This window comes from Dreissena polymorpha, chromosome 16 (assembly GCF_020536995.1).
Source record: "Dreissena polymorpha isolate Duluth1 chromosome 16, UMN_Dpol_1.0, whole genome shotgun sequence".
NCBI lineage: Eukaryota > Metazoa > Mollusca > Bivalvia > Myida > Dreissenidae > Dreissena > Dreissena polymorpha.
Window position 1 is genome coordinate 11,374,450 of NC_068370.1, and position 16,951 is coordinate 11,391,400.

The following is a 16,951-nucleotide window of genomic DNA, read 5'->3' on the forward strand; positions in this document are numbered from 1 at the left end:
GAGTCAGAGATTTTTCTGATCCAAAGTTTGAGATGCTTTATTATTAACTTGGTTTCTTAAAGCGTCTCAGTGCTCAAGACGTGTGAATTATAATTATGGTCAATGACATATTGTTTCGTATTAATTAACATTTACGATGAATATATACTTTAGTTAATACTGACCACATTCATATGAAAATGAATATAACAACCGCTGAAAATACAAACACTACTTCGGCAGGAGAGACAGCTCATTTGCAGGTATAAATTGATGAGTCGCTAAGAAGATTATACAAATTTAAGAATGATATTATAAATTCATGTCAGAATCTTAGTCAAAATAAAGTTACAAGTTTTGATTTTATGTCTCTCCTCGGATGGACACAATAATATTGTCATGCATTGTTCATGTAATACTATGTTTTTTTATTTCCTTATTAAGTTATTGATGTGATATGTGGTAAATATAGGTTTAAATCTATTTAATGAAAAACACCAATGTGACCATCCACTGTCAGTGTTCGACACTAACAGGAGTCCGGTGGTCCGAGACTCCTGGAAGAGACTCGGACTTCTTGTTTTTGTGTCAAGTAAGTAGGACTCCTATAAAAACTTTCAGTTGCATTCGTTTATTGTCACATTAAAATTGTAATAATTTAATATTAACCCCAGGAATTTCAATAGACGCAGAATCCTGCGTTTTGACACTAGCAAATTAAAAATGACTCATTTTTGACGCAACCCTTTTTTCTGCTGTGCGTCATTTTGACGCGTCGAAAATTTGACCCGTGCGTCAGTCAGTTAACATTTCGAGTTCCATGGTAATAAATCCCGCTGTGCTCCTAATTGAAATTAATGTTTCAGTATTTGAAACTCAGTCTATAATCGAGGGAATACCCCGGGCGTTGTTTATCTTATCTCATCTCTTCCAATACACATGTCACCGTCTAAATAGTGCGTGCCCACTAACTGGGTAATTAGCACAGGGTTTTTTTTACACTTTTTGGGACGATAGCCCATGGCTTTGGAATTGGGAATTTTATCGGCATTTTCATGAAATTGGGAAAATAAATTCATTATAGCTTTTTTATTCCAAACGAAAAGTCCACTGATTAGGAAAATACTAAATTTGATATAACTCTTTATAATCAATCAAATTAAAAGATCAAAATCATATAATACTTTGTTAGATGTAATTGAACCATAACTGAGATAAAAAACGCATTAGACACTTCTTTCTAAAAAAAAAAAAAATAAATAAAAATATTGTTGTTTTTTTTTTTTGGAAATTGGGAATTTTTTGCCAAATTTTGGGAAAAAAGTATACTTTTTGGGATTGGGAACATAGCCGAATTTCGGCTATAAAATCGGGCCAAAAAAAACCCTGCAGCAGCAGTGGTTACGTGATAATTGATTGACTATCCGAAAATTGCAGGTTTTTTGCAGACTTTTCAGACGGCACGGTTAAAGAAAGTCGGCAAAATTAATTAAAGTAAAAACCATATTGATCAAAGGTCTATTAATTACGTAGATCCAATAGTAGATCTAAGTCCAGCGAGTTTTGTCAGTTGTTAATCCACCGATAATTACGAGTAACACCCATCTTATATAAACTGGAATCACAGTTCATTTTTTATAAGTAATAAGTTTACAAGTAATAATACTACACATAAACATTGAGAAAACACATTTTCTCGATAAGATATAAATTATCCGAGTAGAATTAAATTGCTGCGTCATGACCTTCGACATTGTAAATGGCGGACTTAACATTCAACCCGCGTTCAATTCAAAGCTGGCAATTCAAATTGCAAGTAATGGCGATTCAATAATGGAGAAAGCATTAACTGGATTTAACAAACATCTGATAAGGTTTGTTAAACCCGATAACAACAAGAAAAATTATGATTATTAAAGTAAAACTACTACAGGTCAGGCATTCCAAAGTGTACATATTTAGGACATGTTGTATTCGGATAAACAGTAATAGATATACTAGATGTTCCATGCATTTAGATTGTGTTTAGTTATAAAAGCTATCATAGGGATGATGATAATATAATGACGATAAATATATGATGAAAAGGTGCTACCGGTACATATCTTAAATTATTTAAATGTGTTAAAAGACTTAAATGTGTTATAACTATAAGGAAGTATATTTAATGTACCAATTCATTAAAATATGTTGTGTTATGTATCATGGTATTGTTATTTAATAAAGCAGTATAACTTTTTAAGATATTGTGTTACTCTTAGAGCATATTTTTATCTAAAAAATTGAATAATACAGACAAAAACACAATTAACGCGTTCAAAATTGACCCCACCATTTTTCAATTTGACTCCTCAAAATTTCAGTCCAGGGGTCATTGACTCCTGGTTTTTAAAATCTATTGAATTCCCTGAACCCTCTATACACTGCAGAAGGAAGTTTTTAAAACCAAGTCATAAACACACACTTCAACCACTGCTTGAGAACTGTAACAGTTCCTCTTAACAAGGAAGATTATAGACAGCTGGTCAATTTATAGTGAGAAGTGCTCAATCAAAAATAAGTGATGTTGGAGCCTCGGAGGTATATACAAAACCAGTACATTACCATAATTTGGACTGTGCACTTCAATAAGTATTTTTCTTTTATCCCATGAAAACCCCTGTCTTGTCTACAAGTTTGTTATCCAATTATAACAAACAGTCATTGTTCATTTAGATAAATTAAAATTCTGTAATAAAAAATACTGTACTTTACCACCTTTAACATGCAACCATGAATAACATGCATTGGATTTTTTTGTGTCAAAATGGAAGAAAAAAAACATTTAATTAAGCACTATTTTTTGTATCTGAATCATGCAGGGCTTTTTCCCCATCTTGTGAAGTGGTCTTGGACCCCTCATTTTTTGAAAAAATGAGTCTCAAACTGTTCAAAATTGTGGAAGAATGAGTCGCAAACTGTTCAAGATTGTGATAAATTCGACGGAACTTTTTGTAATTGTGAAAATTTTAGTCACAAACTTCTTTAAATTGTGACAATTTGAGTCTGGAGCTTCTCAAATTTGTGGAAATAAGCCATTCTCTAAAAAGGAATTATAGCGCATTATATAAAGTATCAGGGCTCGACATTAAAGGTAGTCCGACTGTCCGGGACAACCAAATTGTTAGTCCGGACAAGTAAATAAAGAATTTGCCAGTCCGACTGCACAAGTGGTCATTATAATTGTATAACTTAGAAAAAATGCCTTTAAAGCCATTATTTCTTTGGAATATTAAAGCCATTATTTCTGTGGAGATATCACTCAACTTTTCCGAGTATATTTTGTATACATTTAATCGTCAAAGCCCGAGATATTCCGATAGTTCCATGTGATACATGTAATACACTGTACTGTTCACAAGGGAAGCAACCCTTAACATTTTTTTCTTTGCTAAGATAACAAGAATATTCTCCCTTGTAAAGAATATGCATTTTACGACACCGGTACACACGGATCTTACAGACAATTAACGTAGTGACGTCCTCTCTATGTATAGAATGATTTTATTTTTTTTAAATATCAGTTAAGTACTGTACACATACATCACTTTTAACATTTTCTGTTTTATGTTGGCAACACACAAGTTTTTGTCAGGTATTATGGCTTTGTATAATGTTTAAAAATCAATAATCTTGAGTTTTCCTGTTATTCTAGTCAGTTCTTTTTGTATTGAAATTGCCTACAATTATGTTTACATGTATTTTGAACGATTCAAGTCTTTATGATTTGAGCATTTTGTATTATTTCATTATTTTGCAAAGTACTGAGCAGAATAAGATATAATGGTCAGGACAAGCTGCTTTTTGGTCAGGACAAGTGAAATTATGGTCTACTTGTCCGACTGGACAAGTGGCTTCAAAAGTTCATGACGAGCCCTGAGTATTGTGTTCTATTTACAACAAACTGTAAAAAACGCTTTCAGTTATTAAGTTAAAATATGATGTAAAACTATATGGTAACTGTGTACTAACAAATTAACAATTGGTCGTCATGCGACGTCCAAGCAGTATGAAGCAAACGTATGATTTCCTTGAGAATAAAATGTGGTTGCTATAAAGTAGAAACTGGCTATGCTCTAATGGTGTAAAGCTTGAAATAATCAGGAATATTAATTAACACTTTCCCTCTCTTCAATGGTAAGTGTTGCCCTTTCGGACAACCTCATTGCGTCGGTAATAGCCCCAGTTTCACAATACTAACACTGTTACTTTTTTTAGATATCATGTGAGTGACGCATTGATTTTCAGAATGAGGCTGATTGAACGTGATAACTCTCGGTCTCTTATCCTATGTTACACAAATGGCCGAGAATACTGATGATTATATAGCAGATTACCGTATTGTTTACGTTCGGGACGGTTATTACATTATTTGTTTAGTCAATAAATTGATAAGTTATTCTAAAATAAACACTATAACACATACATAATAATTGAACACTATTATATTTAGTACTATGAGCAAATATATATAAATTGTATTTCATCTTTATAAAAATGTGAGTTACCCATTAACATAAGAATAAAAGTGGTCTGAAGACTAACATCGATAATTGTTCAAAACAAAGATAAATTAGCCACATGATACAATATGTAGTATTATATAACTTGAAATCCCAAAGGTGTGGTTTCATTAACTATTGAACATGTAGAAGATGTGTTGAATCAAGACAAAACACTATAAAAAGTGAAGTACAATACACTATTTAAATGTTAATAAATAATATATTAATTGTACCTGGTATTTTATATTGAATAATTTGTTAACAGTGAAAGGCAACTTTGAAGAATTATTATACACGTGAAAAGAACAGACGTAGTGCATATTGAACTATCTATGCAAGTATATTGAAATCTCTTTATCTGTGATTATGAGTGATAAATATGATATATATTTATCAATCATACTTACTTATAAAGAGATTTCAATATACTAGCATTTGATGTAATAAATCTTTATTGCTTTTCTGAAACATCATTTAAACCCGTTGTGAACAAAAATGTTTGTTTTAATTATGTTGTTCTGTACACTACCGTACAATCTTTATAGGAGTTATGGTGTAGTTTTTATTTTGCCGTAACCTGCTAAATACGTTTAATATTTAGCATTAAATACAAAATATTTAAAATGAATAAATGATAAGCACTTGATTATTATTATGATTAAGCTTCCTAAATTACAGATGCTTATAATTATTATAAGTTCTGTTAACAACCATGCCTATTGTGAACTCAAGTAATTTGTCAAAGTTTAACATGGTCACATATGTATGATAATAATATGTCACAGTAAGTGACCTTGTTCAACATCGAAAAATTACCAGTAATTAACTTAATTTTTTTACTTTAAGTTAGCTTGTTTGTCAAATTGATGTGTTCAAACACTATGCTTCTTAAACTTGATATATATGACTATGTTTAGAGTATTTAAAAAACATGGTTTGCAATAACATCACAATGACATTTATAGATTACATGGTTGTTTGAATTATAAGAAATATTATGCATTCATTCTTATAAGATCGTTAAATGTAGTAAAAGTAAATGAAAAATAAATCACCTATTGATGGGTTAAAACTTTTTTATGTTGAGTTGTTAAAATAATTTTTATGCCCCCACAAACAAAGTTTAGGAGTGAACTTGTCTGTCTGTTGGTCGGTCTGTCTGTCGGTCCGTATTAAGTGTCCACTCTCTAATTCAAGTAGTTTTCATCTGATCTTCACCAAACTTAGTCAGAAGTTGTATCTACATGATGTCTAGGCCAAGTTAGAACATGGGCCTTGCCGGGTAAAAAACTAGGTCACGGGGTCACTTAGTGCGTTTTAAACATTCAGCATGTTGTCTGCTCTCCAATTCAAGTAGTTTTCATCCGATCTTTACCAAACTTGGTCAGAAGTTGTATCTAGATGATCTTAAGGCCAAGTTTGAACATGGGCCTTGCCGGGCCAAAACTAGGTCACGGGGTCACTTAGTGCGTTTTTTAACATTCAGCATGGTGTCCTCTCTCTTATTCAGGTAGTTTTCATCCGATCTTCACCAAACTTGGTCAGAAGTTTTATCTAGATGATCTGAAGGCCAAGTTAGAACATGGGCCATACAAGATTAAAAACTAGGTCACAGGGTCACTTAGTACGTTTTACACATTGAGCATGGTGTCCGCTCTCTATTTCAAGTAAATTAAATCCGATCTTCACCACACTTGGTCAGAAGTTGTAACTAGATGATGTGTAGGTCAATTTTGAACATGGGCCATGCCGGGTCAAAAACTAGGTCACGGGGTCTGTTAGTGTGTTTTAAACCTCACCATGTTGTCCGCTCTCTAATTCAAGTAGTTTTTATCCAATCTTCACCAAAATTTGTCTGAAGTTGTATCTTGATAATGTCTAGGGCAAGTTTGAATATGGGTCATGCTGGGTCAAAAACAAGGTCATGGGGTCACTTAGTGCATTTTAAACATCACAATTTTGTCCGCTCTCTAATTCAAGTAGTTTTCATCCAATCTTCACCAAACTTGGTCAGAAGTTGTATCTACATGTAGATGATGTCTAGGTCAAGTTTGAATATGGGTCATGCCGGGTCAAAAACTAAGTCACAGGGTATCTTAGTGCGTTTTAAACCTCACCATGTTGTCCACTCTCTAATTGAAGTAGTTTTCATCCAATCCTCACCAAACTTGGTCACAAGTTTTATCTAAATGATCTCTAGAACAAGATTGAACATGGGCCATTCCGGGCCTACAACTACCGGTAGGTCACGTGGTCACTTAGTGCGTTTTTTAACATTCAGCATGGTGTCCGCTCTCTAATTTAAGAAGTTTACATCCGATCTTCACCAAACTTGGTCAGAAGTTTTATGGAGATGATCTTAAGGCCAAGTTAGAACATGGGCCTTTCTGGGTCAAAAACTAGGTCAAGGGGTCACTTAGTGCGTTTTAAAAATTGAGCATGATGTCCGCTGTTTTTTGTGAAGACGACATGCAAAATATTATGTGTCAATGCGGCATGTAGGGGTATTCGTCTTGTCTGTGACAAAGCTCTAGTTTTAATGTCCCCCACCACTATAGTGGGGGACATATTGTTTTTGCCCTGTCTGTTGGTTTGTGTGTTTGTATGTTTGCATCAAACTTAAACATTTGCCATAACTTTTGCAATATTGAAGATAGCAACTTGATATGTGGCATACATGTGTATCTCATGGAGCTGCACATTTTGAGTGGTGAAAGGTCAAGGTCATCCTTCAAGGTCAAAGGTCAAATATATAGCATCCTTCAAGGTAAAAGGTCAAATATATAGCATCAAAGCGGCGCAGAAGGGGACATAGTGTTTCTGACAAACACATATCTTGTTTGTCTGCATTTTCGCACATACTGCTGTATGTTTTTGTAGCAAAACTCCAACAACTATACTCCTGTTCTCGTTATATTTATGTCTATGGTGTAAGTGATGACAGATGTGTGTCTTTTCAAGGAAGTCCTGGAAAAATGGCCCTTAAACTATGAAGTATTTAAATCTTACTTAAACATTATTTACAAACACTTTACTTAAAGCGGGTATATACGATTTTTTATATGTGTTTAATTGTAATATATTGATAAAATATGTTACAATAACACAAAATAGGCAAGAAAAATTATACATTAAAGCCAAATTTCATAAAATGCAGAAAAGACAAATTAGCGCCCGAGCCGATTGTGACGTACATTATGTTCCTACAATAACCGAAGCATTCGTCTTTGTATTAGGATTGGAGTTAGCGTTCGTGTGTCGTATGAATAGATATCGTTGCAGGAACTCAAATAAACCGTTAAACTAAGTTTAGATTCACATCGTACATGTATGGTATACATGCTGGCGAATTCGGCTGTACAGCCGTTTTCAATTTCAGAATTGAATATCTGGCTTATTTCGCATTTTTCGACACATGTTCTTCTTAACTTTTATTTTAATTTTTTTTAAATATATATATAATAAGTTTTTTACACATTTTATATAAATTCATAAATATTTGACAAAATCGTATATACCTGCTTTAAGGATTTCATAAGAGTCAGCTCTTAGTTATAGTAACTTCTCACAAAAAGGAAACATTATTTTTTTGAACATTTTTATAATTTTATTTTTGAATTATTAGCATATGAATGTTATTCTTCATGATTTTGATTAATATGTAATTTTCTTTTGCTGCAAGCAACAAGTTCATCGATATCAGGTAAACTGTGATAGAATTGATTTTCTATATTTTAAGTATACATGTACAACTTGTTTTATAATTTTAAGTTTGTGCCCATGTACCAAATTTCTGTGCTCAATATTATTTGTCCCCTACCAATTTAACTATAGGTTTGCACCCCATGTGTTCATGTGTCGGTGTCTTCCATCTGTCTATCTGTGAGGGAGAGTCTTGATTATGCATTTATCAAAAAGTGATTTAGCTAGGATGATGAAAATGTAAGTAATGATAGAGAATCATGTGCAAAATACATTGTATTCTTACAATTTTAGTTTTTTGTTCCGACAAAATCTGTGGTTGCTATGGTTACATCTGTTGTGAATATAGAAATACTAGTAACTGAAACTTTAAATCTTGTATCTGCTATAACTCAAAAAGTACATAAGCATGGTTGATGGCACTTGTTTTTGTTATGTATGTTAATACCAAATGGGGAACAGGCATGTAATTTCAGTTTTTTCCGTCCATCTGTTTTTCTCTCTGTCAAAAAAACTTGATCATTTTATAAATTAAAAAGTACTTAAGCTTAATGAAACTTGGTTTGTGGATAGGCAAAATGGGTCATATGCATGATATTTCAGTTTGTTTAGGTTTATGAAACAAACGAGCAGCAGTCTGAGAAATCAAGGCTTAATGCATCGTCGTAAAGTGTCGTCCCAGATTAGCCCGTGCAGTCCGCCTAAACTTGACTTCCTTGAAACTAAAAATACCATAAAAGTGGAAAGTGTTGTCCCTGATTAGCCTGTGCGGACTTCACTTGCTAATCTGGGACGACACTTTACGCACGTTCATTCAGTCCAGTTTTCTCAGAACAAGGCTCATACAAAGATCCTGTTTTAACAATGACAACATTAATCTGGTAGGGGACTGCTGTCTTGTCTGTGTCAAGTATCTGGTTTATTGATATGACTACATTTTGTGTACTTTATAGTAACATTGTAACAGTACTTGTTTTTCCCTATTTGTTTCTTTGCAATGCCATGTACTCCTGAAAAGTATGGTTTCATGAATAAATGTGTGTTGTTGTTATCTTGAAAGGTATTAAATTGTGTATGCAATGGTGGAGCCGGTAGGGGACATATATTGCTCGGCAATAGTCTTGTTTTATTTTGTTTCTACATGATTTATTAAGTAACAATAAAGAGAACATAATGCATGTGATTCCTGATATACATTTTGTATTTGGGTTTTTAATAATAAAACCAACAATTATAATTATTATGTATTATTTTATATTCATTCTTTATTTAAATATATTTTTTGCTGAACATTTTAAGATGTGTGCAATATTCAATGAGACTCCTATTTTTCCTTTTGGACTCCTACTTTTTCCAAGTTAGGAGCCCAAGGACTCCTGTTTTAACTCTTTCAGTGCTGGAACCGAATTTTGAAGGCCTTTGCAAACAGTTTGGATCCAGATGAGACGCCACAAAACGTGGCATCTCATCAGGATCCAAACTGTTTGCTATTCTGATAATATTCTTTGAAAAAAAATCGAAGAAAATACTAATTTTAGAAATTCAGCAGACGACATTTTAGCAGACGACAAATTTCCCAGCATGCAAAGGGTTAAAATCCTAGTGAGACCCCTGTTGTAGCCTTTGCATGAGGAATGACAACAATAGAGCCCTCAGTTTGGTAGACATGGATCATGTTATATGAAATAATTGAAATCATGTTTGAACAATTGCATTCTGACCTACACTCTTAATGTAGGATAAGATTCTTCTTAAGTTTAACTTTAAATTTTACATTAAGATCTCAGGTAGGTGTAGTATTGGCAGTAGAGATATTGATTCGACTTTTGCATAGGTATTGAAAGTTTATGTGCAGTCATGCAGGTCTGGATTATTTAACATTTGGTTTACAATTACAGAAATACACTGTGTAAGAGTTGGATAACAAGGATAAAACTATACTGTATATACATTCATAGCTAGTTTGTTAACATGCATACATTCAGTAATATGTCATAATGTTGTTGGTATTTTGTGAAAGTAAAAAATTCAACCACATTTGGCTGCATCACAACAAAGTTTTTAATGAATATGCTAGTGTTGATATTTAGTGATTATAAGTTATGAAATAAGTGTCAAACTGCTTAGTAGGATTAACAGCGTATTGAATCGTTTGTGCTACAGTACTGCGGATAAACCATTTAATAGTAAAGTTGATAATTATGAGTTTGATGGAGTTTGACTGATCAATGTTACCAATGCAGTACTGTTGGATCAGTAAGAATATTGTGCAGTTCTATGGAATCAGTGAACATTTTTTCATTGCCTTTTTTTTTTAATTTTTAATATAAGACTGATAATATGAATAGCATATAGAACAAGAGGAATATTTTGACTCTCTTTTAATTGAGATTTGAGCTATGGATGTGGAGTATGAGCCTATGAGTGCGATAGGCCATTTTGGTGTACGAGTCAAGGTATGTTAGAAATCATATAGTGTGTTTTCGTGAAGAATTGCTTGTAAGATCTTCAAAAGTTGGGCTCAAGAAAATATCTTTATGTTAACAAGTTATAATGCATCTATATATTAATACATTACATTGATCAAGATTAGTCCACTTTTTTGTGTAAAGCATCAAATAAATTAAATTATTAAATTCACGTAACGTTAACTATGAATCCTTATTGTTTGATAATTTTGTCTATGCTAACTGCTACGCATGTAGACAATTCTGAAAATACTCATTTCAAGCATGAGGTAATTACTTCAATTAAGATGGAAATGCTAATCAGGTACAACAGGTAACACACATACCCCTGTACCTTAAGGCCTGTTTCAGAGATCTGCCCATTAAGATTTATGTGGTTATTATTATCACATGGTTGCAGAATATAAGCAATTTACTCTTAAGTCTTTGCAGTCAAAAGCAGACAAACAATCTTTGACCATGGCTGAGCAAACCACCTGAAATTTTTTTGGGAACTGGTCAAGTGACCATTATATTTTGAAGCACTGTGACTCAAATGTCTTTTGATATTGATTTACAGTGACTTAAATGTCTTTTTTTCTTGATTTTCACAACTTTTTGGTAGAGTCCAACCAATAAAGCAACTATTTGTGAATAAATGATCAATGCTGAACATGATTCTGAATTATGTTCTTAATTATTAGAATTTGAGTTAGTGGCAACTAATAAAAATCTTTTTATGTACCGAATACTTTACACAAAAAAACACCTAACCAATTTCATTAACATAATCTGATAAAGGTGCATGTATTGCTGTATTGATGGAATTTGTGTTTCAGATTGTTTTACTCAATTGAGTATTACTAATTACCAATATTAATGTAATTACTCTAAGTTTTCGGACACTCTAAGTTTTCGGACACCCTCAGTGGGAAACTGAAGACTGTGGAAACACAAACATGACACAAAGGAAACAGATGTTCTTTTCCCCCAATTTGGCTATTCTAATTGTATATTTAATGGTAAATGAACTGAAAACGTTAAGTCTTCAACGGTGTCTTTAATGTGATAACCTCTTTAGGAGAAGATGTTGTTGTGGTCTCTGCTTGTTCAAATGATTATTGTTAAGACCTATCAAGAAGTTGTTGTTAGGCTCTGTTAAATTACTCAAAAGTGTCTCAATATATGGAATTTCATTATCTTTTGAATATTGCACATTTGACCATTCTAACTTTATGCTTTTGATACACCAGTTTTTCAACGTTGCATATTATGCGAACACCAGCAAAGGACAGTGCAGACAGCATCGAGGAGGATGTTAGGTTTCTAACTCAAACAGTCTATAATATCATTGCCAAGTTCATTAATCAGCCTGATCTCTTCAATCACTTTTGAATTACGTCTCTTGAAAAAAGGCTGACTTAAATGTATCTGCCTTTAAACTCAAATACTTTTATTTTGATCATCAACAAACTTTTTCACAATGTTTGTGCACATGAAATTTCTGCCAAATATTATAATTTATAATGTGTCAGATTGTCTGAAGTGTTTTTGAAAAATGGCCCTTGAATTATCTAAATTTGCAAAAATAATGTTTTCCGTTTAGTTACTCAAGATCAACGTAATCCTGAACTTTAAACGTTGCATATGGGATAAGTTGGTACTGTTGTTGATGATTCGATTAGTTCTCACACTTGTGTGTCAAATATGTTTTCGAATATTATGTTTGAAATAAAGATGTGAATATTTCACATTTACACATAAATACTGCTACAAATTAGCTTTGATTTATAACATGTTTTTTACTGACCTGTTATAAACTTCTCATTATAAGCCTCTGGCTTTCAAGTCACTAGGGCTGATATCTAAAGGTCTGAACTGATGCTTTTTGTTCTCCAGGACCTGGTGATAGGATGCGTGCTGGCAATATGTGGTAACCTGCTGATTTCAGTGTCCCTCAACTTACAGGTAAGGTTTCATTCGGTTTGAATCGGCCCATTACTAGACTTTGTGATATAAGTATCTCGTAGTCCTAAGACACATGATGTTATACTCGTGGGTTTTGGCAAACATGCCGAGTACCAATGTGGTACATGTAAATGTCCAAACGATATCATTCCACCCCAAAACCCAAATTCCATGTAAAATTCAAATTCATTAATTATCATTTTAAACTAAAAGTTTTAAGACGTGCTTGTTTTGAGTCAATACTAAATCTGAATATGCGAAGGTAGACCATGGTTGTTCTTGAAACGCTGTCAAGGATTTTAGTTTCAGGGAAAGACTCAAACCCATTATTGAACGTTGCATCTAGTGATCTGCAAATTTTAACTACACATAGCTCAGATCCCATATAACGAGCCACTCAAACATTTTTACAAGTCAGCACAGTAATTCATGCCTTCATGGGATTGCTTTTCATCTTTGAATGTATGAATTTGCAAAGTTTTGCATAATTTCTGATTTATGCAGTGAAAAAAAAGTGCAATTTTAAAAATTAGACTTAAATATAGATTTTTCATTTAATAGCATGTCCATTTTTTCAATTTCATTTAATAAAGTTCTATTGTTTTGATACTTAATGTATAATAAACAGTTGATGTACATGTAAGACCTGATTTTCCTTTCCCAAATATCACAATCGAGCGATTGTTGAATCTACAGTGAGTTTATGATCAAGTTATGTATGTTAACTTGCAATATATCCATACATGTTTGTAGAAATACACGCACATGAAGAATGAGGCCCGTGAGGTTGCAATCCACTATACTAAGGACCCAATGTGGTGGCTAGGGGTTAGCCTCATGGTGATTGGGGAGGTGGGAAACTTCTCTGCATATGGTTACGCCCCAGCATCGCTGGTTGCCCCCCTTGGCACTACCACTGTTATAGGTGAGAGCCTGTGTATGGGTGTATGATATGAAGTCGTTTAGCCAATTAAGGATGTATTTTAAACTAGATCTTCACAAGAAGAGACAAAATAGGTCAATTAGATATACATGTAGGTTGTGCAATAAACTACGTTTTATTAAATATAACAACAATTGCTAATTGAGGCGCATCAAACAAAAATTGGTCTTATGCCATGTGAAGCAAGCCTAGCTTCAAACCAGGCAGCTCTGGTCAAGAGCAATGTGGTCCTCTATAAATACAAGCAAGGTTTCGCGGTCTCATGAGCAGACATGTTACGTCCTGACCAGACTGCGTCAATGTGTTGTCTGGTCTGGAGCTACGCTGGCCACATGTTTATGATACAAATTTTTGCATTAGGCATGTGTTTTGTTTTCAATAATGAATAAATTCCAATAAACTAAATAATCAAACTGTTGCTAATACACAAAGTAGTATAAATTAATTTCCTATAAACAAACATGCACAATTTGTTGTACTACATTTTGTGTGTGTGTGTCAGCAAGTCAGAGAGACCAGTTGTCACAGTGTAGGTACACTCATTTCACAATCCAATGGAATGTATTTCACAAAAATGTATCAATATGTTGATCTATTTATAATACTTTGTTGTTGCTTTTCTTTCAGCTAACATGTTTTTGGCAGCATTATTTTTGAAAGAAAAAATTGGACCTGAAAATCTCTTTGGTAAGTTATGAAGATAGCTTTGCCATCTTACCATACCTTAACATGATAACCACTTGTGTATGTTGTTCATATGAATTATAAATATTTTCTTGAAACTAGTTGATTACTTAAAAGTATAGTTAATTTGGCAAGGTACACATTTTATGGCAATATATAATTGAATGTTACAGCCACTGAATTGGCATTGGTTGGAAAATCCTTACCAAAGATATAAGAATTCAAGCATCAATTAAACAATGTTATTTCAATACAAACTTTTAGTGAAACCTCTAGATTTTTGATTTTTTTTAATTTAAGGAAAGTAATTTAAATTATGTACGTTCATTTGATAGTTGCTTGATATTATATATAATATTAAAATCAACACATATGTATATGAGTGTCAGCACTTTCTTTAATAAGATTTGTATTAGTTGTCTGATATACTTAATAGAAATCAAACAAAAACAAAAAAATGGATAATAAAACAAAAGTAAGGTGTTGTATATCATTATTTTATTTTATTACTAAATAGAAATCAACACTTACATATGTATTTCAGGGTCTGCACTAGCTGTTTTGGGAGCTGTATTAGTTGTCGGCTTTGCACCAAAGGTTTGTTAAAATGATTTGAAAGTATGTACAGACTACCGCAATACAAACAGACATATTTTGTTCAAAGCTTGGTTGCTGGCAGGAGGCTCGATTCTCAAAGTTGACTGATGTACTTCTTTATATATATTTCTCCAATTGATAAATGCCATTTGCAATATAAGTTATTACTGGCTCAAAATGATATAAATACATCAAGAAGACTACCCACTTAAGTTATTCTTGAAATTTCAAAGCATTTTAACATAATATTGTGTGGCCTTATTATCCCCCACCATAGGCGGAGGGATATTGTTTTGGCGTTGTCCGTCCGTCTTTCCGTCCGTCCCTCCGGAGCCATTTCTTGGAAGTGCTTTGGCGTATTTCATTGAAACTTGGTATGAGTATATATATGGATAAGAGGATGATGCACGCCAAATGGCATTGTACACAATCTGTTAATAACAGAGTTATGGCCCTTTGTATCTTAAAAAAATGCTTTTTTTGAGTGTCAAATATACTACTTTTGTGTCCAGAAGCATATTGGGGGGGATATCAATTCAACGAATTTGCTTGTTTTTACTGTTATCACTATAATTTGAAACTGCAATTAGATACACGCTGTTGTGATGAAAAACGATCTGATGATACAATGTATTACATATGATGATACTGACTGAAAATTTGTCACAGTTAATTGTAGACATTTTTTCTTGTTTCAATTTTTTTCCATGATGAACATAATTGCTACAATGGACCTGATAAGATCTGATGGGATCACCAACATTTGCTCCATATCAAGGCAATGGTCTTAACCCTTTCCCACTCAGAAGCAAAGTGAAAATCGCTAGGTGCAAACAGCATAAAACCAGGTTTTATGCTGTTTGCTGCTCATCAGTATCTTAGGTTTGGAGATGAAGCCTTAAAAACTTGAATCTAGTAAGAAAGATCTTTAATTAAATTTAAGTTTCTAAGGGACTACATAAGCGTAAATATAGGATCTGGCACGAGTTGTCATATCATACCATATTTTATTAAACGAGTTCAGGAATTTTGTTAGTAAGCCAGCCTTTGGCGAGCTTACTAATGAATTTTCTGGATGAGTTAAATAAAATATGGTAAGATGTGACAATGACTTATTTTGTTCCTACGTCAAGAATTTTGGTTGCTATGGCAACAAATTAAAAAAAATAATAAGAAAGTGGAGTTTACCGGTAGGGGAAATACATTGCTTGGCAATAGTCTTGTTCCATTTGTGGCACTCTGGTCAGGAGCTACTCTGCTTGTTTATGAGGCAACAAACCTTCATGAACATTAATAATGAACACAGTAGCTCCTCATCAGACTGCTCATAAGCGCACACTTGTCTGGAAATATGCATGGGTCATATGGCATAAGACTCTTTCAGTCATTGAACATGTACCAATTAAGTGATTTCCAACCTAGCTTAACGTTTATTTGCATATTGTTTGACTTGTGTTTTGTTTCTTTTTACAGAAAGAAAAGATATTAGATGGGATCATGTTGATGTCTCTTCTTAAAAATATGGGATTTATTGTTTATACCGTAAGTGTTTTTTATTATCTGCTAATGTTAAGAGATACCAGAATCTATATTTTCAGTTAATATGAATTTATAAACAAATCCCACAGTAATATATTTCTTAGTGTCTATAATAGACAATAACAATACTTATCATTTTTTTGTTATTCACCTGTCAGTATTTTAAGATCTAACTATTTTAAATTCCTTTATCAATATTTAATATTTCTATTTTACTTTTTTTAAATTCATATTTCCCTACTTTATGTTCACATAGATCACTATTTCATGTTCACATAGATCACTATTTCATGTTTACATAGATCACTATTTCATGTTCACATAGATCACTATTTCATGTTCACATAGATCACTATTTCATGTTCACATCTATCACTATTGTGTTCCCATGTTTCAGTGTATAGAGCTGGCTATCCTGGCAGTGCTGCTTTTACTGCTGCATGTGAAAAAGATGACAAGAGTCGTCATATACCTTTTAATAGTTGCAATCATTGGTAGGTCACTGGTGAACTCAATGCCAAGCCATACACACTTATTAATAAATCCCC

General features: G+C 33.0%; 1 protein-coding gene across 9 annotated transcripts in view; it reads left to right on the forward strand.

The window, feature by feature from the left end:
- The first annotated feature begins 20 nt into the window (after positions 1-20).
- LOC127862393 (NIPA-like protein 2) overlaps positions 21-16,951 on the forward strand; it is a 372,103-nt gene continuing 355,172 nt past the window's right edge. For 8 of the 9 annotated variants that reach the window (XR_008040595.1, XR_008040597.1, XR_008040596.1 and 5 more), the window contains exons 1-7: positions 21-242; positions 12,572-12,640; positions 13,394-13,565; positions 14,211-14,270; positions 14,812-14,864; positions 16,338-16,406; positions 16,801-16,897. Coding sequence is in view for 2 of the 9 variants with exons in the window: in XM_052401481.1 (XP_052257441.1) it covers positions 174-242; positions 12,572-12,640; positions 13,394-13,565; positions 14,211-14,270; positions 14,812-14,864; positions 16,338-16,406; positions 16,801-16,897 (589 nt within the window). In the remaining 7 variants the exon portion in view is untranslated. The remainder of the gene's footprint in view (positions 243-12,571; positions 12,641-13,393; positions 13,566-14,210; positions 14,271-14,811; positions 14,865-16,337; positions 16,407-16,800; positions 16,898-16,951) is intronic. The other variant, XM_052401483.1, reaches the window with a different exon arrangement.